The sequence below is a fragment of the Mus pahari genome, chromosome 18 (assembly GCF_900095145.1).
Source record: "Mus pahari chromosome 18, PAHARI_EIJ_v1.1, whole genome shotgun sequence".
Lineage (NCBI taxonomy): Eukaryota > Metazoa > Chordata > Mammalia > Rodentia > Muridae > Mus > Mus pahari.
The window spans coordinates 23,117,577-23,141,417 of NC_034607.1; the positions used below are offsets into that span (position 1 = coordinate 23,117,577).

General features: G+C 53.5%; 2 protein-coding genes across 3 annotated transcripts in view; one reads left to right on the forward strand and one right to left on the reverse strand.

The window, feature by feature from the left end:
• The window catches only part of Mpnd (MPN domain containing), a 7,714-nt gene extending 4,844 nt beyond the window's left edge, over positions 1-2,870 (forward strand). The window contains exons 9-14 of one of the 2 annotated variants that reach the window (XM_029531233.1): positions 911-1,079; positions 1,169-1,239; positions 1,431-1,520; positions 1,823-1,915; positions 2,464-2,582; positions 2,740-2,870. In XM_029531233.1, the coding sequence (XP_029387093.1) occupies positions 911-1,079; positions 1,169-1,239; positions 1,431-1,520; positions 1,823-1,915; positions 2,464-2,550 (510 nt within the window). In that variant the 3' untranslated portion in view covers positions 2,551-2,582; positions 2,740-2,870. The other variant, XM_021217771.1, reaches the window with a different exon arrangement.
• Sh3gl1 (SH3 domain containing GRB2 like 1, endophilin A2) lies at positions 2,695-22,069 on the reverse strand. The gene is made up of 10 exons (XM_021217772.1): positions 21,846-22,069; positions 6,087-6,155; positions 5,890-5,962; positions 5,269-5,412; positions 4,980-5,113; positions 4,743-4,901; positions 4,508-4,611; positions 3,950-4,074; positions 3,797-3,853; positions 2,695-3,675 (listed from the first exon to the last, which is right to left on the reverse strand). Exons 1-10 carry the CDS (start codon positions 21,888-21,890, stop codon positions 3,479-3,481), a joined length of 1,107 nt encoding a protein of 368 aa, XP_021073431.1. The 5' UTR covers positions 21,891-22,069; the 3' UTR covers positions 2,695-3,478.
• Between the last annotated feature and the right edge of the window lie 1,772 nt (positions 22,070-23,841).

Sequence of the window (23,841 nt, forward strand, 5' to 3'; positions counted from 1 at the left end):
GCCTTCAACCTCTGAGCCATCTCTCCAGCCCCTGCCTCCATCTCTTGAATGCTGTGATTAAAGGCACACACCACCAGTATCTATCTGTTTTATGTGCAAGAGTGTTAGGCTTATATGGCCGCACTGTGCATGCCTGTGGTTCAGGGATACCAGATGAGGGTGTCAAATCCCCTAAACATGGAGTTACTGATGGTAGTTGAAACTTCATTTGGGTGCTGAGAATTCAATTCAGGTCCTCTAAGCCACTGAACCATCTTTGCAGCTGCTAGATGCTTTTTTCCCCTTTTTAAAAGATGTTTGTTTACTTATTTATTTTAGGTATGTGAAAACACTGTCGGGCTGGAGAGATGGCTCAGCAGATAAGAGCACTGACTGCTCTTCCAAAGGTCCCGAGTTCAAATCCCAGTAACCACAGGGTGGCTCACAACCACCCATAATGAGATCTGACACTCTCTTCTGGTGTATATGAAGTCAGCTACAGTGTACTTATGGATAGTTATATATATATATATATAAAACTGTCACTGTCAGAAGAGGGCATTGGACCCCCATTACAGATGGTTGTGAGCCACCCTGTGGTTACTGGGAATTGAACTCAGGACCTCTGGAAGAGCAGTCAGTGCTCTTAACCATTGAGCCATCTCTTCAGCTCCTTGCTTTTGTTTTGAGACAGGGTTTCTCTGTGTAGACCAGGCTGGTGTTGAACTCACAGATCCCTGTGCCTCTTGAGTGCTGGGATTAAAGGAGTATGTCACCACTGTCCAGCTCCAGATGTACTTCTTAACCATACTCCCACCATGCTTGCATGGGGACAGTGCAGGGAGACACACTCCTTAACTACTTTTGTGAGAAACAAGTGCAGCTCAAGGCTCCGGTTCTGCCCACCCTAACCTAACTTGTCTGTCTACAGATCTACCAGGTCCTGTTCTTGCGAGGCCTGTCCCTGGTGGGCTGGTACCACAGCCACCCGCACAGCCCTGCAGTACCCTCCTTGCAAGACATCGATGCACAGATGGAGTACCAGTTGAGACTGCAAGGCTCCAGCAATGGCTTCCAGCCCTGCCTGGCCCTGCTGTGCTGTGAGACCCCCCAGCTAGGCTCTGGGTTGGAGGATTTACCAGGCCAGGCCCACTGAGCCCCCATCTTCAACCCTTCATTGTTCCCACAGCCCCCTACTACTCTGGCAACCCAGGACCTGAGTCCAAGATCTGCCCTTTCTGGGTGATGCCTCCCCCTGAGGTGGGTGAGCCAGAGGGACATGGATGAGAGCGGGCAAGGTGGGGTTGCATCTGGCAGAGGTTTAAGGACTAGAAGGTGTGCTGGGTCTGAGGCAGGTGACTCTAGTTCTGGGTTGGGTTGGGTACTTGTGCCTGTTTCTCCATCAAACCCCAGGCAAGACCTCTCTGACTGGTCTCTACCCCTCCTAACAGCAAAGGCCCAGTGACTATGGAATCCCCATGGATGTGGAGATGGCGTATGTCCAAGACAGCTTCTTGACCAACGATGTTCTTCAGGAGATGGTGAGCAACCTGCATGTAGCTGCAACTCCAGGGTTTTCACTTGTTTGGTTTGAGATACCATCTCCCTATGTAGCCAAGCTTTCAATTATTCTGTCTCAGCTTTCTCAGTGCAGAGATGACAGGTTTGCCCCCACCACACCTGATTGGGTGACCATTCTGTAACAGCTGTGTCTACTCAGATGTCTGTCATCCCTGAGGGCTCTCGGGCGTGGCATCTTGGGATGAGGCTGCCCTGCAGTCAGTAGGATCTATCCCGGCAGCTCTGGGGACTGCAGCCAGCTGTCCTGTTCCTTGCCCTGCAGGTGATGCTGGTTGACTTCTACAAAGGTGCCCCTGACCTTGTGAAGTTCCAAGAGGCCTGGAGCCCAGAGCATACCTACCTGGACAAGCTCAAGGTGAGGTGTGGACCTGTGGGGAGCACAAGACCACACCCTAGAGTCTCAGGAGAGGTGGCAGGACCTAGGTGGCTGGGTGAGAGCACTTGCCAGACATGCAGGGGCCCAGGTTCACCTGCAGCTGTGAGTGAATGGACGCATAAGCCCTCCTGCTGACTACCGGGTCTGTGTGTGGTGGGTGGTTTGACCTGGACTGGTCCTTCTGATGTGTGGAGTGGAATGCTCTGCCCAGGACAGTGCTCTACACTGTGCACTGCTCAGACTCAAACAGTGACGCTGAGTGTAGCACACATGTCAACCGGCACCCAAAGGCTTGTGCATGTGGGGTCTGTGTGTGAGTCTTATTTTAGGCTAGGTTAACTTAAGCTACACAGCCAAGACCCTGCTCCCCAAATCCAAGCCAAAAAAATCTCATAAGAGGAGAACCAAATCTTCAAAGTGGCCCATGCCTACCAAGGGCTGTTCCGAAAGCTCTTCCTTGGGCTGCAGCCCTGGGAGGCCAGGGATACATGTCCGGAGCAGAGCCTGAGCTCAGTCCTACTTTGCAGATGTCCTTGGCCAGCAGGACCCCGAAGGACCAGGGCATGTGCCACGTGCTGGAGCAGGTCTGCAGCGTGCTCAAGCAGGGGAGCTGAGGCTGCGAGGCTTTGCTGTCCTGGGACGCTGGGTAATGAAGTCCCTGAGCGCCCGCAGCACAAGCCTGTGGCTGGGGTGGGGTGGCAGTTGTTGGGGCTTTTGTGGGGGAACAGGGCTTCCCTGAATGAAGATGGGACAGTGGCTATAGAAAGAGATATTTAATACTTTTTTTTTTTTTAAAAAATTAGGAGTACAGTTCATCTCAGCACAGGCTGGAGCAGAGCAGTGCTGCCCATCTAGGGGCGTGGGTGTGGCCCCACGTGTCAGGGACAAGCCACCGGTTGTGGGGCAGCTGTAGAGAAGAATGTAAGTGAGCCCTGGCTGGAGGCCTCCCTTACTGGAACCTGGCAGGGTGAGGCAGAGCTGGGTCTATGGCCAGCCTAGCCTGCTGGTTGAAAAAGGGACCTGCCAGCTGCCTGTGGTCAGCTGCAGAGTCACATGAACAAGTAGCAATGGAGCTGGCTCAGGGGAAGGTGCCAGGGACCTGGGAATGTCCACTCTTCAAGGCCTTTGTGCTTGGTCTTCAACCTTGAGCTGGTCTGTGGTCCCATGGGAAGTGTATACGTTTGTGCCTTGTGCACCTCTGCATGAGCAGCAGGTGCCGGGTGTCTCTGTGCTGAGCTGGGGAGCTGGCCAGCCTCTGCTTGCAGCCTTGGGATTCCAAGGACCTGCCGGCCTCTAAGAGTGCCTGGAGAGGGGGCATGGGCCCATCGCCAGCAACGGGCTGGGAAGGGTTCAAACAGCTGGAAGCTGGTACCACCAGGCAGGCCATAGAACCTCAGGGTTGGGCCTTTCCGAGTCTTAGGATGGGGGCCCCAGGGCTGAGGGAGTGGGGAGGAAGTCCCCCTGGAGGAACATTAGTGTTTCTAGAGCACCTTGGCGTTAGACTGCTGCTGCACTGTGACTGGCAGCGCTGTGAAGGCCGAGTCACTGAGGCAGAGGCACTAGCACCTGCACGTAGCTGAGTGGGAAGAAGCCCGACTGGCCGTGCAGCATCCCCTCATACCAGTTCTCGTCGATCTGGTTGGTAAGCGTGATAAGGTCACCTTCACGGAAGCCCAGCTCACCATCGTTCTCTGGCTCAAAATCATAAAGCGCCTTGCAGCTTGGCTGGTCCAGGGGTGCTGGGAACAGAGTAGAGGTGTCAGTGCACTGCAGAGAGGCCAGTGGCCAGGGTGGGAGTGGGGTTTGTCATAGTCCCTCTCACCCAACTTGGCAGTGACAACTTCCACCCCAGACACTCACGCATACTCTTGCTGGGCATCCTGATGGGCTTGTCTGCCGATCTAAATGATGAGGAAGCTGTTAATAGAGAGGAGGGCAGGTGTGAGTGGGGTAAACAGGCCTCACTCCATCCCTGGCACCTTCGTGGGGGGGGGGGAGGGGAAGGGGTGCTACCTGTGATCTTAGGTGCTGGGGCACAGGGGAATCCCCCATTGGGCTGCTCCAGCTCTCCAAGCTCGAAGGGCTCCCGGGGCCGGGGCTTGAACTCCCGCTTGGGGCGTGAGGAGGCTTCCCGAACCCTGCAGGAACAGAAAACCCTGAGTACCCACATCCCCTCTCCTACTCTGCTGCTCCAGAACCTGGGCTGGCCCTAACCAAAGTCCCCCACCTCAAGTACCCAACCACTGCCAGTCACCTCTGCCCTCAAAGCCACCCCCTGGGCAGTGATGTCCCTGACACACAAAGGCAGAGGATGTGGACTTGAGCTGCTGGCCCAGCTAACTCCCTTGTCTTCTCACCTTCTAGCTCAGGCTACCACTGCCATTTCCCATAGGGCCCTGCTCCCTCCTGGGCCCCACTGCTACAAACACACACAGCTCCAGGGATCCTTTAGACACAACCTAGTACCAGTTTGCCACAGCCAGGCAGGTTGGGTGTGCTGCTCATGTTCGTCAGCAGAGGGCATGCAGCAGCCACGGGAGCTGCAGGAAGTGGGAGGGAAGATGTGCTCACCTGCGCTTCAACTTGTCAGCCAGCTCCTCCAGGATCTGCACTGCCTGCCGGTGGTAGTCCAGCTGGGCGTCCACCAGGGCCGAGAGCTGGCTCACCTGCTCTATCTGCAACAGGGGAAAAGCCAGATGACATGGCCACACCCACATCCGGGAGGTTCAACAGCCCCTTCTCAGTAGGCAGCCCCATCTTCCTAATGGGACGGTGTCCTGGGTCCTAGGCCCTTCATGACACGCACATCAGTCTCCAGGAGGTTGTGCATACTGGTCTCCGCCACCTCCTTGGACTCCTCGAACTTCTCTAGGGCCTGGCGCAGCTCCTCATCGGGAATCTTGCCCTGGCGCTTCTTCTTGTAGTCAAAGTCAAGGCGGCGGCCCTCCAGTTTCTTCAGGTGGTGCTGTGGGTGCAGACACGTGATAGAGCAGCACAGCTGCTTAAGGGCACCCTCCCTACCTACCCAGGGACAGGACAGCACCTGGATCTCCTTCAGATCCTTGTCACACAGGTTCTGTAGTGGGTCAATGAAGTTCTGCTTGACCTCGATGTCCAGTGAGTCCTTCACCTCAGCCAGGCGCTTCATGGACTCGCCTGCATCTAGCAGGGCATCACCTGCAGGGAGGGGTGACTGTCATGGGCAGGACTTCCCTGAGTGACCCCCATACTAAGTCAAGCAAGCCAGAATATGGCCAACAAAGGACCCTCCTGCCAGGCTTCCTTGGACATAGCTGCTGCCCCACTCACCCAACCCCTCAGCTGCCCCTCACCGAAGTTGGACTCTCCACCTAGTTCCTTGCCATGGCGGACCATGCACTCTCCCAACAGACCCTCAGACTGTGGGTAGCCAGGATTCTTCACTTGGCCCCGGATCTTGGATACGGTGTTCAGCATAGTCAGCTTGGCCCGCGAGGCTGTAAGAGGACAGATGGCCCAGGTGGGCTCTCAGGCTCCTTCACACTATACAGTACTGAGGCATGCCCCAGATCAGGGCCCACATTTCCCCACCTGGCCAGAGGGCCAGGAGCCAGGAGGCTGTCTCTGGGTGCACTCCCAAGGACCCAGCAGTTCACACAAGAGGGACCAACTCCCAAACATCCCTCTCCTCCAGGCCTTGGGAAGAAGTCCTATCATCTGCAGAGGCCAAAATGATCAAGGCACTGTGGTCTGGGTTCCTGGAAATGGTCTCTACCTTCTCCACCCTCAGTGACTGTGCCCTGTCTCACTCTTGCCTTTGAAGACCTGGCCCTACTGCACACTGGCCCAGCAAATCATCAGAAGGGATCCTTGTGTGTGGAACAGCCATTATCACTTCAGTTCAGGGGAGTCTGAGGAACCAGACGTGGTACTCTTCTTCCCAGTACTGATCTAACCAGAGACCCAGGTCCTACCTGGGTTAGGCTGCAGGTATTCTATGGTTCTGACCAGCACCTCTGCCACGGCCTTGCTGGTGACATCCACCTTCTGTGGAGAGAGCCACCATGTTAGAGCCATTAGATGCAGAGGTGGAGCTAGATGCAGGCTCTTCTGCCCTTCAGCATGAGGGGTGCCCACCAGCCCCACACCCCAGTCCAGTGTGGAATCCTACCTTTTCCATCTCTTTAAAGTCATCATCCAGTTTGGTCCCTTCGGCCCCACCAACCTTCTCGCTGACCAGCTGTTGGGTACAAGGAGGAAGGCACGTGAGGGCACAGGAGAAACTCCTGCTGGCTTGTGGGGGACAACTACTGTGCCTGTCAAGAATGCAAACTCTGGGAAAGGCAGGCAGATGGGGTATCTGGTGAGGCTGGAGAAGCCAACAGTGCTGGGGTGTGCTGTGACCCTGCACAGCACTGAGCACTGCCTCTGACGGCCCAGGCTCATTACCCTATGGAGACTGTTCCACCTGACCCTGTCACTTTGGCAGAGTCAGAGCACAAGCCCCTTGGCAGCTCAAGCTTTTTGGATGCTGCAGGCTTCAGGAGGCTCCTGTGTTCCTGAGTCCTTGGTGCCTGCCACGGTGACATTGACACCTGATAAGGATGACTCCTCAAGGAACCCAGAACTCAACTCACTTTGTAATCAGGAGCCTGGAGCAGAGTAGACAACAGCTGAGCCCTAGCCCTGCTGGGCCTGGCAGAGAGTTCTGAGTGCCAAACAATGTGTGTCACCCTTCTGGAGCACAAGGCCCCAATCTGCCCACCACAATCATCCTCAATCATCACACCCAAGCCCCTAGGACACACCAGCAGGGCAGCCACTGTCCAGGTCACCTCATGTGAGGTGTGACAGGTCCACTACTAGCTATGGAGACAGAAGGTCCAGTAAGCACTCTGGTAGTTCTAGGGGTCCTTGCTTAGAGGCTAAAGGCATGAAAACCCTACATGTAGAATGGCAGGCTGGCCTCCTGAGAGAAGGTACCAGTGTGGCTTTCAGATGCCATGGCCTCGGTGTTCCTGACTCTGAGCTGTTCCCTGATATGAGGAAGGATTTTGCCAGGGCTGTGTGGTACCCCATGCACAGGCAGGTAAGGACTTTGTAGAGTAGCCTGAGAGAAAGTGACCAAAGACATCAATAATTAGGGTGACTACAGGAGTGGGGAAGTGACCCCCCAACCCTGTGCTTGTGAGTAGCCACCCACAGTGCTCTGAAAAAGGCTGCTATAGCCTCTGGCTTGCCCTGTCCACTAGATGGGGCTGCCCATGAGGGTCCCCAGAGCCTATCTTAGATCTTCATATCTATGAGAGGTCCGGGACAGGCCCCACCAGGTGCATGGATATTCCCAGGGAGCCCCACCAGCTTTCACAGTTTCGATTCTCCAGTCTGAGCAGAGGCAGGATATCACCGACCACAAGGCCTGGCTTATGGTAAATGCAGAAAAGTGAGGCAGGGCCACAGCTTCCGGGGATAGCACCTGGGCCTGGGGACATGGCGTCTTAAGGAAGGCAGCAAGGCAGGAAGAGGGGAGCCCAGAGCACACTTAGCCGCTCTCTTAATGGTCCTATCTCCTGTGCCCCCAAGGCCCAAGAGCTCCACTGGGGCCCCACATCACTGGCCATGAGCAAGCTGCAACCCTCACACTCTGAGCCCTTTGCAAAGTCATATCCCTCCACAGCTTGTAGGCAGGTACTGGTACAGGGGAAACTGGGGAACTCAAACCACCCACACTGCAGAGGCAGAAGGCAGGGTGCAGCCTGTTTACAGGTCTGTGGGGGAGCATCACACCTCCCACAGCACAGCAGGGTTGCATGGTAGCATGCAAACATCTGGGTTCTTGGCAGAAAGCTGCCTGCCCTGCAGAGGTCACCATCCCTGCCAAGAGCTGCTTGCTGCAGTCCCCTTGGGGTGCAAACTGGGTAGTGCTCAGCTGAGTCCAGGGACCCTGGCAGGGCTAATGGCTATGTGGACATCACTGCCCCAGCAGGACTGTGCTGGGGAACCCTGGGGGACATGCCCAAAGCAATGCGTACTAAGACTGCTCCCACTTCTCTGGCCAGCCTGTTTCCACAGATTTGTCCTCTCTTAGAGCACAGGAAGCCAGTGGCCTGGTCACTCACGTTGGGTCTGCCTAATATGGTCCCTGTTGACAATGTTGCTGTAAACCAGGGTCCTGGGGTTCGAGTGGGGAGACTGGCTGCCCAATGGGGTCACAGAGACCAGGGTGCTACTGGGTAGGGCCGCTGCCCCATATTGTCAAACTAAGGAGAGACAGTATCTTTCAGAGCATGATATAGACCATCATGGCTGCATGGGGCAGAGGAGTCATGAGGCAGGTGACAGGATGTGTGACAGAGAAGCTAGGCAGAGTGGGGTTTCTGGCAGGTCTATGGGGGCTGCTGCTGGGCAGCCACCCTTAAACAATCACATCCCTTTACTGTAACTTGGTAGCCATGTGGGGCGGTGTTCAATCTGAGCAACGAAGATCATGTCACAAAAGGGAAGGAAAGAGTGCCCAGTGGCTTCCTGCTGCATCCAGTTATACTCATCCAGAGGGTCAAAGTGTGTGTGACAGCATGACACTGTCTATGGATGGCCATGCTGTCCACGGAACACAAGCACCTATGCCTCACACACTGCAGCTTCCAGCTCCTCCTGCTGCTCTTCAGCACAGCCTTCAACCAGGGGCTCAGCCTAGTTTGGGGCAGGCTGACAGAGGTAGGGGTCATCAAAGGCCCACCAGCTCCAATTTACCAGTGTCAGCACCATGACAGACCCATTATCCATAGGACCCTGGGACCACCCACAGGGAGCCCATGTCAGGCTGGGGAACACAGGACATGGAGGCTGGCTAGAAAGGATATATTGAGGCTAGTGAGGTGTGTGGGAGCCGTGTCAGGCCCCTGTGACCACAGTTCACAGATGGAGAAAGTAAGAGCACACAGCCTGGCCTTCTGTCCTTGCTACTGCAGGCCCTGGCTATCTACCATTTGAGGACCTCAAGGTTGGAGTTGCTGTCACCCTTCCTTCTTAGTTTACGCCCCAGCCCTTTCTGCTGAGCAGAGCTGATGGAGCTCCACATGCCCAAGCCTAGCTTGTCCCGTTCCTGATACCTGGCTCCTGGTGGGGAGCCATCGAGGGCAGAACAGGGATACTGAACAGCACACTGGACTCTCCAGAAAAGAAAAGGGTCCTGACCCTATTATCCTCCTAAGTCAGGAGTCTCCAATTCCCCAGTGTCACATGGTGAAGGCCAGATTCTGACCCCTTGGGTAAGGCTCAACTGCAAGCTGCTGAGTCTCCTGCTTACATACTAATATAGGAGGGAACATGCTAGAAGGTGGCCAGCCACTGCCCCATGGAGTGGCATGGCATGTCCTGGAGCCAGACAAAGGCCTCCACTGCTCCAAACAGCAATACCAGGATGTGGGGTGAACAGGGTGTCAACAGGAGCCACCGCTGTGTGCAGGGAGGCATCACGGCCCTTATCACACATCACAGGCTCTCATAAAGAATTGGAATTTGCTGGTTGTGCAAGCCACTGCCTCCTTTTGTGACAGCAGCCATGAAGGAACTTCCTCCGGCCTACCAGGAAGCTCAACAGGACCCTGTGTGCCACCAGGGTGTGGTGCTTCCCCAGAGGAGCTTTGATGAGAAGCAGTGGTGGCAGTGATCACTCAGATTTCCCCGTGGAAACCACTAAGGAGGTGTCCCCATGACCAGATTGGGTCCCCAGAGGCACATGAAAAAGACTGTCCTGTGTGGTAGGCTGAGGCTCATGGGAGAACTGAGCTCTGGGAGCCACAGGCTGTGGGCTCTCAGCTGAAGGTGTCATTAATTCATGGGCTATATCGGAATGTTCCAGGCCTCTCATGTTGTCCCTAGACTCTGGGACAAGCCAGCACAAAGAGGCTGGCAGCTGGTGCCAGATGAGCCAAAACCTTGCTAAAGTCTTCTTCCCTGACGCTGTCACAAGTCAGATACTTTGCCTTGCTAAGACAGTCTGGGGTCTCAGTTCTGGCTGAGACAGCAGAAATCCGCACACAGCCTGGTCACTGGCCATCACTTCCTGTTTGTCTCCCAAGACTTTCCATAGTGCATCCTAACTCTGTTTCCTTTATGTCTATGCTGATGGGAAAGTGTCCAGCACACAGGCCAGGCTCTTGGCCAATTTAGCTTCTCATGTCAGGTGAGGCAGGAAGGCTGTGCCTTACATGCTGTGAAATCAACTTCAGATGAAAACTTAAAGAAAGAAAAGGAAGGAAGGACAGAAGGAAGAAACTCTAAGCCACAAACAAATGAAGCCCCGGTCCCAGGGCTCACAGGGCCTCTGAAGGGCAGTCCCAGGGATGCTACTCACCCAAGGGGCTACACAGTCTGCTCCACACAGGCCTAGGAACGAGGAAGAGGTTCGTGAATACAGGACTGACTAAGAAGGCCTGCCTACCACCCGGGAAGCAGTGCCCAGTGACCACTGCATGGCCCTGGGAGCATGGGCTAGTACCCCGTGGGTGATAAAAGTTGAGCCCCCTCATGTAGGCAAATCAGGGGGACAAATCTAAGGGCCCCAAGACCCCACCTCTCCCATCCCCCAGTCCGGGCTGTCTTGTCTGTTGGAATCCACCCTGCACTCATGCAATGCTCTCCAGCTGCACACTGCTGCCTTAGAAGCAGCAGGAGCTGAGGCTGTCATCCAGTCCCCAGCATTCTGCCTCAGCCTGACCACAGCCACCTCCCCCACCATGGCAGAAGGTTCTGGAAAGTCTGAGCAAGCTAGGCAGAATCTTGCTCTGCATCCTAGGGACCTAGCTCTGGTGGTTGGGTGGGGCTGTGCCACAGGATACAAAAGTGGGAATGACAGGTTTCTTTGAAGGACAAGTGGGATGGCCCAAACCTGCTAGGCCACCAGGATGACAGCTCAGCCTCCCAAAGCTGTAATTTGCACCTGTCACACCAGACCTGGGTGTCAAGTGACACATGGACAGGTCAGGGAGACCAGGTTCAACAATCCAGTGTGCTGCTCAATATGCCTGCTCTGCCCACGATGACTCCCCACCAGGAGCCAGGTATCAGGAATGGAACAAGCTAGGCTTGGACATGTGGGGCTCCACAGCTCTGCTAAGCAGGAAGGGTTGGGTTGAGCAAGGGTGACGGTGACATTCCCATGCTGGGGGTTTGCTGACCCCTCTGTGCATGTTGTGTTAGATGACATCGTTCCCTGCAGAAGAGACCATGAGCACTGGGCATTTGTTGAGATAGTATGTATTGAGATAACTGACAAATGAATGGCCTCACCCTCAGTGTGTCAAGGCCAAGTCACCTAGGTCTGGTGACGGGTGACAAGGAGAAACCTCTGACTGGGAGCCTGTCAGGGTAAAAGCCTGGGGAAGGGGAAGGACAGCACATTCCTGGCATCACACAGCCCGGGTGAGCAGCACCTCAGCAGCCATAGTCGCCTGGCCACTCAGGCCCATAGGGGCCACTCCTGAGGCTGAGAGGCTGCAGGGAGACCTCTCTAAGAAGGAGTGTGGTGGGGATGGTAGTACACAAATGTCACACCAGCACTCAGGAGAGAAGCAGGAGGAGCAGTAGGATTCCCCAAGCAGTGAGTTTTGAGGTCAGCCTGATTTGAAAGCACAAAGCAGGGGCTGGACAGATGGCTCAGCGGTTAAGAGCACTGACTGCTATTCCAGAGGTCCTGAGTTCAATTCCCAGCAACCACACGGTGGCTCACAACCATCTGTAATGGGATCCGACGCCCTCTTCTGGTGTGTCTGCAGACAGCTACAGTGGACTCACATACATAAAATAAGTAAGTAAATCTTTAAAAAAAGAAAGAAAGAAAGCACAAAGCAGGCCCTGGGACACAGTGGTGGAACACTTGCCTCGCCAGGCTGAGCAAGGCTCACATGTGCTTGCTCGCCAACAGCACCCCAGAACTTAGGCACAGTTTCAGGCCAATCTGAGCCACAGATACTGCCTCCAAAATGAATGAATGAATGAATGAATGATTTAAAAAAGAAAAGGAAGGGAAGCGTCTCCTACAGCATGCTAAGCTTCAGATGCTAGCAACAGCAACCCACTGTGTGTGTCCTATCAACTGTAGCAGTGATACCTGGGTAGTAGGGATGGAGGAGGCTGGGAAACCCGCATGCCCCCACAGTGGCCACCTCATCCTTTCATGACTCACCTCAGAAGTGAGGCGGGGACATGGCTACCCCAAGGACACTGAGCACTGATGGATGCGGTGCCAACGCCTTTCAGTGTTCACAGGACCTTTCGTCTTTTTGAGTTTATGGGGTAAAATGCACACAACCCAAGCCTGGCCCCTCCCCTGTGTCAGCAAGTAGATCACTAAGGATGTGATAGTGCCCAGCCCCAGTCCTGCCCTCAGTCTCAACTGCACATCATCATTATGTTTGGGTGACATCTCTGCTTACTGCCCTCTTCTTCCCACATCTGAATTCCAGTGGCCATGTGCTCTGTGAGTCACTCCTACCTTCCTACAGAGGTTGCCCATGGCCTTGTCAGTCAGACAGCTCTGTACATATTTGGGATGCTTGGGTGCTTGTCAAGACACTGGCTAGTTAGAGCCACCCAATCTAGGTGTTGCTAGTCATACAATAACTATGATTTTTGTCTGTAAGGTTCAAGAGGGAAAAGAGATGATTGACCTAAGCACAAACAGGACCAGCATGTCATAGGAGGTGCTAGGCCCGACTGAGAGGGAGGAGTGGGCACCTGTGTGGAAACAGCCAGACAAGAGGGATGCCAGTGGCCTGTCAGATGAGCAAGAGGAACCCAGCACGGGACATAGTCCCATTAAAACTGCCAACACATTCCTCAGGAGAGCACATGAAACCAGTCTCAGAGGTGCCCTACCCTCCTGCAACCAGTGCCCTTGGACACTGTGAGCTCCAGAGTCACCGCAGGAAGGAGTTAATGAGGATTATGGGGTGCAGGACACCCACAGGGTTAGCCTGGTCAATGTGTTTTGTGCATAAACCTCAACATATTGCCAGATGAACATTCAGCAGTGCCTGTGACCAGTGATTTATTCTCAGTGCCCAGGGCTGTGTACAGAGCTGAAGGTTGGGTCCGCAGAGCATGGGAAGAGCCTTCAGTCAGTAACAAGGGCAAGGGCTCAGAATACTGGCTTCCATTCTCTAAAGGCCCAGTCCTGAGTGTGCCCTTGTTAGGACTGGGGGGATCCCTACAGCAAAAAGGCCTACGACAGAGACTGAGACCTCCCAACTAAGCCAGAACAAACCTCTCTGGCAAAACTGCCTCCCCCAGGCATATGGTCACAGTGACTGAAAGCAGAGTGAGGATGACTTTCAGAGGCCAGGTCCCACTCAACACATCTCTCAAGACACCAGTGCAGGGCCCTTAATTTGGAAAGACACTGGACTACTTCAGTCACAGCCAACAGCAGCGCACCAGCATCCTGAGCTCAGCTTCTCTGGCCTGTGAGGCTTTGGGGCACATGAGCACCACACTCAGGGATCAGCCTGAAAAGCACATGCACTGACTGAAGCCTGCGAGTGTGAAGGCATGGAGGCATCGAGGCTGCGGGGTCACTTGGTGAGAGGCTTGGGGAGCTGGGACCAGAAGCAGCGTGGCAGCCTTTGATCCCACTAGGAACACAGACCCAGGTGCCAGCTCTGTGAGAGTGCAGATCCTGGGAAGGCAGATGAGCTAGGAAGTGTAGAGGCTGGGTGACTAGATTTCAAGTGATGGCCATGGCCAAGTACAGGAGCCAGATGAGTCTCTGTCTGTCTCCTAAGTGCCAGGACCCATGCTTGGGCCAGCAGCCCTGGTTCTCAGAGCACAGGACTGACCATAGGCCTGGGAGCCTCCAAAGCTTTTTGTGGTTCGCCAGCTTGGGCAACACAACAGGGTGGCTGAAATATCACCCTCCACAAGGGTTCAAACACACTGCACTGGTGGCTCTGGGCCTGGACAGGGTCACACCGATGGAATAACCTGGTTATTTTCCAGACTAGGATCACAGATACCGATATGGTCACAGCAAGCAGGCAGGGCTCTCAGCCAGGGCACCTGCCCAAGGGTCAGCCACATGATGACCATGTTCTGCCTCACTGCAAAAACAGCAAGACTTAGAGGTATCATCCCTCTGCTAGAACAAATGACAGATGAAATGGTGACAGCATCTGAGTTCACAGACAGCTCATTCACAAAGCAGATTTCCAACCACCACATATGGACAACTGGGTCATCATATGCCACCTCCTGCTGACAGTGCCCCATGCCATCTCAAGGTCCCTAACAGGACTCATTCTAGATGTCATCAGAAACAGCTTGTGCCTTACAGCTTGAGGAAGGGAGGTGGCCCCTGTATCCCACAGTCCTGGAGTACACAGGCCAAGGGGTACTGCAGCTTGCCACTTTGCCTGGCTCTGAAGAACAGAGGCAGCACTAGCTGTTAGTGTGCATGAACACTGGCATAGCCTGTTCCCCTGGGGAGGGTAGAATGGAGTCTCTCTGCAAGGCAGAGAGCATCTCTACTCACAGCTGGCTGAGCCCTAACAGCAGTGACATCACATACTGTCCTGCTGACAGCCAGCAGGACTGGACTGCAGTTGATTCCTGCTGGCCATGGTGATGTCTGGACATTCCTTAAGGCAGTTGCCAGCAGAAGCCACTGACTGTCAACCCTCCCTCCAGGCCCCTACAACCTCACTGTCTCCAAATCCTCAGGTCTTCAATTGTCTTCAGACTCAGTCTCAAACCTGCAGAACCCCAATTTGCCTGAAACGATGAGGAAGCTATGGTGTTAGACACCAGGGAGTTAAGATGAAACTGCCAAGGGCCAGGTGACTCCCAGAGGTGATGTGGGGACAACACTGTTCCTATGATGATCCTTTTACAGTTACAGAAGGCCAGGAGAAACTCCTGGGTGGGCAGGACTGAGCTTTGCACAGTTCTCCAACCTGCCACACTGGGACACCCACTGTGAAGCAGAGAATTTACTCTTCGCTCTCTGCCTAGGGTATCTGAAACTCCACTTACCTAATTATGACATGCAAAAACACCAAGACTCCCCTCCCACCTTTTGTTCCATGGTTATGGTGATGGAGCCAGAGCCCCTGCCCTTACAGGGAGGGGGCTTTACCCCTAGGCCACACCTCCAACCCCTCACTGGGGACTTTGGGGGCTGGCCACTATGTCACACCCTCAAAGAATCCATTAAAGGCAGATTTAAAATGGAGCTTTAGGCTAGACATGGTGGTGAACAGCTGTGACCTCAGGATTTGGGAAGCTGGAACAGGACTGTGAACTCAAGTTAAGTAAGACTGTCTGAAAAAGGAAATAACTAAAGCACTTCCTATGAAGAGTAGTCAGGCTATGGAGTGAACAGTGAGGCTCCTGAGCTCCTGTACAGGTCCACATGAATGCTGGTGGGCAAGCAGGGGAATGGCAACTCGAGTCACACTCAGTGCTGGGACAGGGGATGAGGGTGTAGGAGTGGAGGGTGCTGAGGAGTGGCTCACAGACAGAATGGGCGGTCAGGAGGGACCTATAGGACAAGGTGGTTACAGATACTCCATAGGGAGTAGCAGGCAGTGTAACTACATGCAAGTGCATGAGATGCAGCCATGCCACCTGGACGAAGTGAAGTAGGTCTCTGGGCTAGAGGTGATCCAACTCACAGAGTCCTGAGCCAAGGTGTGTGGAGACTGGTGTTTCCCAGCAGAGTGGCCTAGCTCTTCCAGGGAGAGAGGCAGCCTGGCTGTTCCCAGCCTGCTCTGTCAGCCCTGGGTCACAGTTGCTCCTGTGGCACCCTGTAGTCTCCTATAGCCTAGCCTAGCAAGCCTCTCTCCTGAGTCCTAGAGGTACATTCTAAGACCAGAGGGCTCTAGCCAGGCTAATTTCTCTGTAAGACCAGTCAGACTTGCTCCTGGCCAAGTTTCAAAGGACCTATGAGCTACCCAGTTCCCTCAAGTACTTCGTGATCCTAAGAAGTCAGGCCAGGGACACTGTGGGAGGCCACAGAGCAGACGCCCCATTCTTAGCTTTGAGCAGAAGGCCACCTTGGTGGTGTCTGTCAGCTGGTGCCAAAAGCATATATTGGCACAACCAGCCTCTAGGAGCTTGCTGAGCAATACTGGAGAACATTGGATGCCATGAGGGTGAGATTGAAGTACCAGGTGCTCATGGGCAGAGGGCTGCCCTCCAACAAACACTGAGACTCCAGAGAGACAGGATAGATGGAAGGAAGGTAGAGGACCAGTCAGGGCAAGGTGCAAGATGCACAGAGTCACCAGAGAGGTAGGGTAGAGTATAACACAGCTTGGGTAGGGTGTAGGCAGAGCTGTGAAGACTGGTCTGATGGTATGTAGAATACCTACCCCCAGTGTGACCCCAAGAGCTCTTGGCAGAGATCTGAGAGGTTCCTGATACTAGGGGACAACTTAGCCTGGACCCCAGAAGCCTTGGGACCCATCTACTTTCTCACTGACATGTCCTTCACCCTTGAGCTGCTACACAGGTAGGCACATTTTCCGTGTAGGCTAGAACCCAGTTCAGCCTGGGAACAGTTTCTACTCGTGACCAGGACAAGACAACAGGGCACCTGTTACTGTGCCACCCTGAAATGCTGAGGAAGTGTGCTGGTCCTCAAGGGTCAGCCACCCTTACCACACACGGAGAGCTAGGGGGAGAAACAGCAGGGAAGGAACCCGGCTATGGGAGCACTGCAGAGAGGTCTGCTGGCAGGTGCTGAGTCAGGGCCTGGGAGGAAGCCACAGCTGTGGTCCAGAAGTGCTTGGGAAGTGTCTCATGACGCCCTTGGTCCAAATCAGCAGGTTTTCTAGGAGCTGAGTGGAAAAGGAAGATGAGGCATCCTGCAAGCTGCATGCAAAGCCTGCAGAGGGCAGGAAGAGGGAGCAGAGGCCCTACCTAGGCAGCAGAGAAGCTCAACAGGGCAGCTGCAGTTCTCTCTCTGGTTTTCCAGGGAGAGCTCAAAAAAGGGCCAAACAGTGGCAACTCAGCCTATTATACATCCATACACCTCTGATGCCAGCATTTGAAAAGCCAAGGCAGGAGGATGGCCCTGGTTTGGGTTTGTTGTTAGTCTAGGTGATAGAATGAGACCCCATCTCATGAACAAACTCCTTAGAAAAATAAAAGTAAGTAAACAGGGAATGGGATGGCTCAGTTGGTATGGTCCCTGCTGCATTGATTCTTAGCTCCCATGTGAAAAGCTGGATGTAAGGAGACAAGCAAACCCAGTACTACTGGATACAGGGGAACTCCTGGGCTGCCAGATGGTACCTGAGGGACAACACCCGAGGTCGACTCCCCACAATAAATATATAAAATGGCTTAGAGCTGGAGTTGGGGGTGTCAAGCCTAGGCCTGGTTCCATGCCCCACCCCCACAAAGCGCTCCTGTGGCCTCTCAAATCGCTGAAGCACAGGAGGATGGACGGGTACTAACGAGAGAGGTAGGCCAACAGGACTATGGTGGTAGGGTTTACAAACAAGATGTGACAATCCTCGTGGCCTGCTGTGAAGTCACAGGCTAGAGCTGCTCGGACTGTCTAGGTCTGGGGGTGGTGGGAGGGGTGCCTAGCATACCTACATAAATGATTAGTTGGGTGCTGGGAGTCCAGACTTCTGACTCAGATGGACTTTCAGCTTACAGATTAAACGTGGCCTCACGTGGAGGAAATCAAAGCATAGGCTGGGGTGTAACTCAGGATTCAGCTGTACCCATCTCCAGAGGAGAAGCACCAAACACACCCCAAACCTACAGAGTCCCCAGACTGCAGCCCCTCCTGGCCCTCAGGCCTTATGGGAAATTAGGGCTTCCAGCAGGCTGGGACACTGGCAGCTCCAACACAGCTGGAAGTCTTAGGCACTGCGTGGGGGCAGGGCACTCACCAAGCACTTGCCTGGTACTTGGTAGGCACTGGGCAGTCTCTAGAAACACACACACACACACACACACACACACACACACACACACACACACACGTCAATGGAAAATGCAGTTGGTAATTTTTTTTTTCCTAGCTCTGACCAAACAATCTTTCTTTTCAAATTCTCCCTTTCTGTCAGGCAAAAAGGGAGTTAAAGGGGGGTGGGATGGGGGTAGGGGCTGCATTCCAGGCAGCCATGAGCACCATTCTTAGTTATACTCCATCTCCAGGCCGCTACAGAATGATCAGAAAACCAGCCAGCTCAAGCTAGCAGTCAAGACACCCAAACAAACTTCTGAGCCTCAGGCCACTTCCATCTGCACCCAGACTTCCTCAGAACCCGCACACCAGGGTGTGCAAGGAGTCAGAGGGGACCACAGCTAGAAGACCTGTGCTGCCTGAGCCACCATCCTTCCACTTCCCCACCTGTAACAAGTGAAACTTCCAACTTCCCTCACAACCCAAGCTCATTTTATACATGACTTGCAAGGCTCGGCTGGGTAATGAGCTGGGGACCTGTGAAGTCCGGATTGGGGGGTGGTAGTAGGAAGCACGAGTTGGTGAAGCTTACTTGTTGGAACCCAGTGCCTGCCCAGATCCATCCATACCTTGCCTTGGCACCCCTGAACCTCTTTTGCCTTTTCTGAGTCAGGGTCTTATGTAGCCCATGCTGACCTCAAACACACAATGTAGCTGACCTTCCTGTCTCCATCTCCAGACACAGGCGTGTGTGGAGCTGAGGACGGAGCCCAGGACTTCTTTACAGGCTCGGTGACTGTTCTACCTACTGAGCCCCAGCCTCTCCCGCCTGTTTTTCTTTTTTCTTTCTTTTTTTTTCTTTTTTTAAAGGTAAGCTTTCACCAGGTAGCCCAGGCTGGCCTAGACCCCACAACCCTTCTGACTTTCTAGTACACAGATTACAGGCATGCCCTGACATACTGGCTTGTGGTTTCTCTTTCTTATGAGAAAAGATAATCTGGGGACACAGGAATCGACCAGAGAGGTGTTACTTGGAGAAAAGAAACCCAGGAGAGAGGGACCCAGGTGAAAGAGTAGAATGTTGAGAACCTGGAAAACTTCTGCAAGAGGCTGAGCCATGGGCCATCTGTGTGCAACTCTCGAAAGCTCGCTCAGAGTTCTTTGGGACAGGGCCTTGGAATGTCTAAACAGTAAATTGATCCTCAGCTGAGCTGAGCTTTGCAGGTTTGCAGGCAGGTGGCTGTACAGAGAAACCGATGGGTGGACCTCCAAGTGGGAAAGAGTCTAGTGGCTGCCTGTGAGTCCCTCCGACAGGACCTGCTGGGAATCAGCAGGGGAGGGACCTCCGGGAACTCCATCTGAGGGATATGGGGCCACAGGCATTCAAACAGAAGGACAGCCACAGAACCCAGGCTGGTATCACAGCCTAACGTCAGGCACTCGAGGTCTCTTGCCTACTGCATGGGTCCAACCACATCAACTCCATCGCTAGTCTCCCTATGAGGTCCACAGACAGAGCTCAGATGTCTTTATCCGTAGGCAACTGCTAGGCCCTTCTTTTCGACAGCACCAGCTGGCTGCTCCCTCTGGCTGGGCCTCTCCAGACTGTGGGGAGAACCTTTCTCACAAGCATGGCCCAAGCAATTCCTTACACTGTTGCTCATCTCTCTGTGGAATCTACTCGAGCCAGCTCCACACCCAGGATTCTCGGACAGTACTGCACAGCCACAGGATTAGCACATCTGGGGCTTCTTGGAACAGAAACCAGGCAACAAACTACATGTTCACAGACCTCCCTGCAAAGATTCAGGGCTTGCATGACTACGAGTGGCAGGCTCTGAACTACTTGTTTGAGTGGGGCTTCACTACAAAGCCTTGGAACTAACACTGTATACCAGGCTGGCCCTCAACTTATAACAAAGCCAGGGCTTCCTTCGTGGCAGGCAAGTGCTGTACCAACTGCGCTACACACCCAGATCTGTGGTTGTTTTGAGATATGAGACGTTCTTACTGAAGCCCAGAGCTCAGGCCCTATCCTGTCCTCTGCATTCCGAGAGCTATTGAGGAGTTCAAGAAGGGGAGCACAGCTGCTCCACAATGGGGGGGCCCAGCCTCTGAGCTGAGTGAGGCTAGCACTGGAAGGGCTGCATAGACAGAAGACAGCCTCCTCCAGCCACAGCAGCATCAACCCTGGTGACCTCTAGGGTATCAGACATAGCAGTCAAGATGGCTCCACAGGCTTCACTTGCCTTTTGATCCTCCTGCCTCAGCGGCCAGAGGGCCTAGGGTTACAGGCCTACCAGGCTTTCCAGAAGTGTCCCATGTAAAATGCATGTCAAGCTGGGGCCATGGCTCAGGGTAGAGCTGTTGCCAGTGTGGGTGAGGTCCTAGGTTCCAACCCCAGCACACATCCGTCGAACGAGAGAGAAAGAGAGAGAGTGTGCATGAGCACAATCGATCAAGCAACCTAAAGGAGGAAAAGGCAGAAGAAAAGAAACCAAAAACAGACAACAGAAAACTCAGTCGGCCGGGCAGTGGTGGCGCACGCCTGTAATCCCAGCACTTGGGAGGCAGAGGCAGGCAGACAGATTTCTGAGTTCGAGGCCAGCCTGGTCTACAGAGTGAGTTCCAGGATGGCCAGGGCTACACAGAGAAACCCTGTCTTGAAAAAAAAAAAAAAAAAAAAAAAAAACAGAAAACTCAGTCATGAGCTTCTGTCCACTGAGGCTTGGTGACAAACTGTCTATAAGTCAGCACCGGGAGGCAGAAGCGGGAGGATAATGACTATGAGGCCACTCAGGCCTGACTGAGACAGAGATAAGTGAGACAACAAGAGTTTTCTCAATCAGAAACCTGGGACTCATAACCTAGTCCCAGCACGGACAGAGCTGAGGGAACAGGCTCACCTGAGCCCAGGAGTTCAAGGCAGATATAAATCCTTCAACACACAAAGGTATCCTTTCATCCCAGCACCTGAGAGGCAGAGAGGCAGGAAGATGGAAAATTCTGGGCCAGCCTGGACTAAAACTTTGCCTCAAAAAAACCCCAAAAAGCTCCAGAGGGACATTACATTATAGGATGTCTGAATGGAGCGCCTGCCTGCCTGGGGTAGGGTTCTCAATGTTTATACAACAGAGGCCAGGATGCCCACCCTAGAGAACTCCTGAATGTCAACACAACCAGAAAGGAGAATTTCAGTTCAGAGTCATGCTCCCATCAATTAAGCACTGAACCCAAACCACCAAGTAGCCAGGAATCTATAGTATGGTACAGCCAACAAATGTATCTTTCAAAGAAGCATACATATGTTTTAGAAATAGGGACACAAACCTGACACGTTTTGTAAACGTGCAGAAGCCTGGAAAATTACTTTTCACTGTCTCTTTTCAACTTGGCACAGTGTCGTCTACCAAGAGATTTTTCTTTTTTCTTTCATTTTTGAGACAGGGTCTCTTTATGTTACGTAACCCTGGCTGGCCTCAAACTCAGAGATCTGCTTACCTGACTGTACCTCAAGAGTGCAGGGATTAATGATGCGTAACACCTAGTGAGTGAGAATGTTTGTTTTTGTTTTTCTAGGTTTTTTTTTTTTTCAATCCGTCTTAGAGACATCGGAGAGGGGGAAAAAAGAATGGGACACTGATTATTTTTTTTTTAAGCCCTGTGCGGACTTGGTAAAAGTGTCCATCAAGGTTTTTTTGGATATCAACCTAGACATTTTCTGTGACCTGAGGCTATGTGGTGAGAGTCTCGGAAGCATAGCCTGGAGACTCGGGGTCCCAGCCTTCCATCCTGTGGTCCCAGGAATCGAACTTAGGTTGGCGGCAAGCCCCTCGCCGGCCCTCCAGAGCTTTTTGAGAGCCGCATAGACGCGCACACCCGGTGTCCCTCTTCAAAGCACGGGGACCCGGTCTCCCCTTCCCCGCTAGCCCAGGGGAAGCCAGCACGGCTCGTCCGCGGTCCCCAAAGGCAGGCCCGAGCCCAGATCGCCCGGCCTCGCCTCACCTGGCTCGCCTTGTAGAACTGCTTCTTCAGCCCCGCCACCGACATGCCGCCTGCCGCCGTCAGGCCTCCCACTCGAACTCGGGTTTCCGCCGGCGCCGCCGAACCGACTTCTTTCCTCCGCGCGCAGGTCGGCGCCGCCACCGCCAAATCAGCTTTGCCAGCTCTGCGCCCCCGCCCCGAAGCCACCTCGGCCCGCTAGCGCGCACGCGCGGCCGGGATATTACATGGCAACCGCACACTTCCGGTGACGCCCCCAATATCGCCTCACCCCACCCTACAACGGCATCCGCGCGCGCTCCGCCTCTCTGCGCGCGCGCGCGCCCTCTGCAGGCTAGAAAGAGGATTGCCGCGGGAGGGACGGCGGAAAACCTCCCACACCAACGAGATGACGACGGGGTGCCTAGAGAGGCCAGAAAGCTGTACGTGTGTACGTGTGCGTGTGCGCGTGCTGCAGCTCCAGGAGTAGATATAAAGTCAAAGGTCAGTTTTAATTATTTAATTTGTGCGTGGAGAAAGCGGAGCGGAATTTGCCAGCGAGAGTGTAATAAAGACAAAGCAAGGTAAAATGAAATATCTTAGGGGCTAGAGGAACGGATGGTTCTCCAGGTAAAAGTGCTTGCTGCTCTGGCTGCCATCGGGAGTTCAGTTCCTCGTACCCACATCAGGCTGCTTCTGCCATAGCTAGCTGTCTGTAACTCCTCTCCTGGCCTCCTTCAACTGCCCTCAAGTACACCGTGCCACACATATACCCATAATTTAAAAATGAATATGAGGCCGGGCGTGGTGGCGCATGCCTTTAATCCCAGCACTCGAGAGGCAGAGGCAGGCGGATTTCTGAGTTCGAGGCCAGCCTGGTCTACAGAGTGAGTTCCAGGACAGCCAAGGCTTATACTGAGAAACGCTGTCTCGAAAAATAAAATAAACAAAATGCATATGAAATATTTTTTAAAGATAAAAATAAAATAAAATCTAGGGTGTCTCCAGTTCAGAAAGTGTTTTGATCTCTCCGTTGCTGTGATTAAATGCTCTTAGTAAAACAAAACAAAGTGCTTTAAACAATGAGGGGTTTTACTGTGGTTCTCCAAGGCTGTAAAGTCACAGGGGCAGGAGGCTGAGGCAGCTCAATCAGGCAACAGAGGTGTCTGCTTGATGGTTAGCCCCTTCCTCCACTTATAGGGAATTCCAGTCAGGGGATGGGATGTCCACAGGGGGCGGCCTACCCCACGGCACATCCAGAGACCCCAGTCCAGCTGCTTCTAGATTCCATCAAGTTGACAGGTGACATCTCACAGAGGTCAGGGAACAGTTAAAGCTGCATCTTATATTTCTCCAGGCACTGCTTGGCTTGGCTCTTCTCTCTGCAAACCAATCCCCTTCAATGTTCACCCCAATGCTAACACACCACCAGCCTTCTCTCTGGGGTCCTTCCTTCAGTGTCTCCCTTCTAATGAATCGCTGAGGATACAGCTAGAAAAGAGAGTCCTTTATTTCCTTCTTCATTACTGTATAGCCAAGGATGACCTTGAACTATTGTCCAAGCTCCTCCACGTCCCAAGTGCTTAATCACGGGTGTGCATCAATGAGCCCCACTAGAAACATATTCTCAAAATATGTTGCTCAGACTACAGCTATCTCCTATTTCCAGTTACATTGGTTCATTCCTATCATGTACCAGCTATAGGACATCATTGCTCTTTTTTGCACATTAACCCTGCAATGAGCTTCCTCTCATTATTAAGACAGAAAGAGGACTCTAATTGGAATGATATCTGTGATGGTTTGTCTATGCTCAGACCAGGAAGTGGCACTATTAGAAGTTGTGCCCCTGTTGGAGTAGATGTGTCACTGTGGGTATGGGCTTTAAGACCCTCATCCTAGCTGCCTGGAAGCCAGTATTCTGATAGCAGCCTTCAGATGAAGATGTAGAAGTCTCAGCTCCACCTGCACCATGCCTGCCTGGATGCTGCCATGTTCCCGCGTTGATGATAATGAACTG

Excerpts from the sequence above, each read along its gene's own strand:
- Sh3gl1 (XM_021217772.1), bottom strand. The coding sequence starts at position 21,890 with ATGTCGGTGGCGGGGCTGAAGAAGCAGTTCTACAAGGCGAGCCAG. Across the intron at positions 5,413-5,889 it reads ATACCTGCAGCCTAACCCAG|CCTCGCGGGCCAAGCTGACT; the intron begins GTAGGACCTGGG and ends GTCCTCTTACAG. Across the intron at positions 4,612-4,742 it reads ACAACCTCCTGGAGACTGAT|ATAGAGCAGGTGAGCCAGCT; the intron begins GTGCGTGTCATG and ends CCCCTGTTGCAG.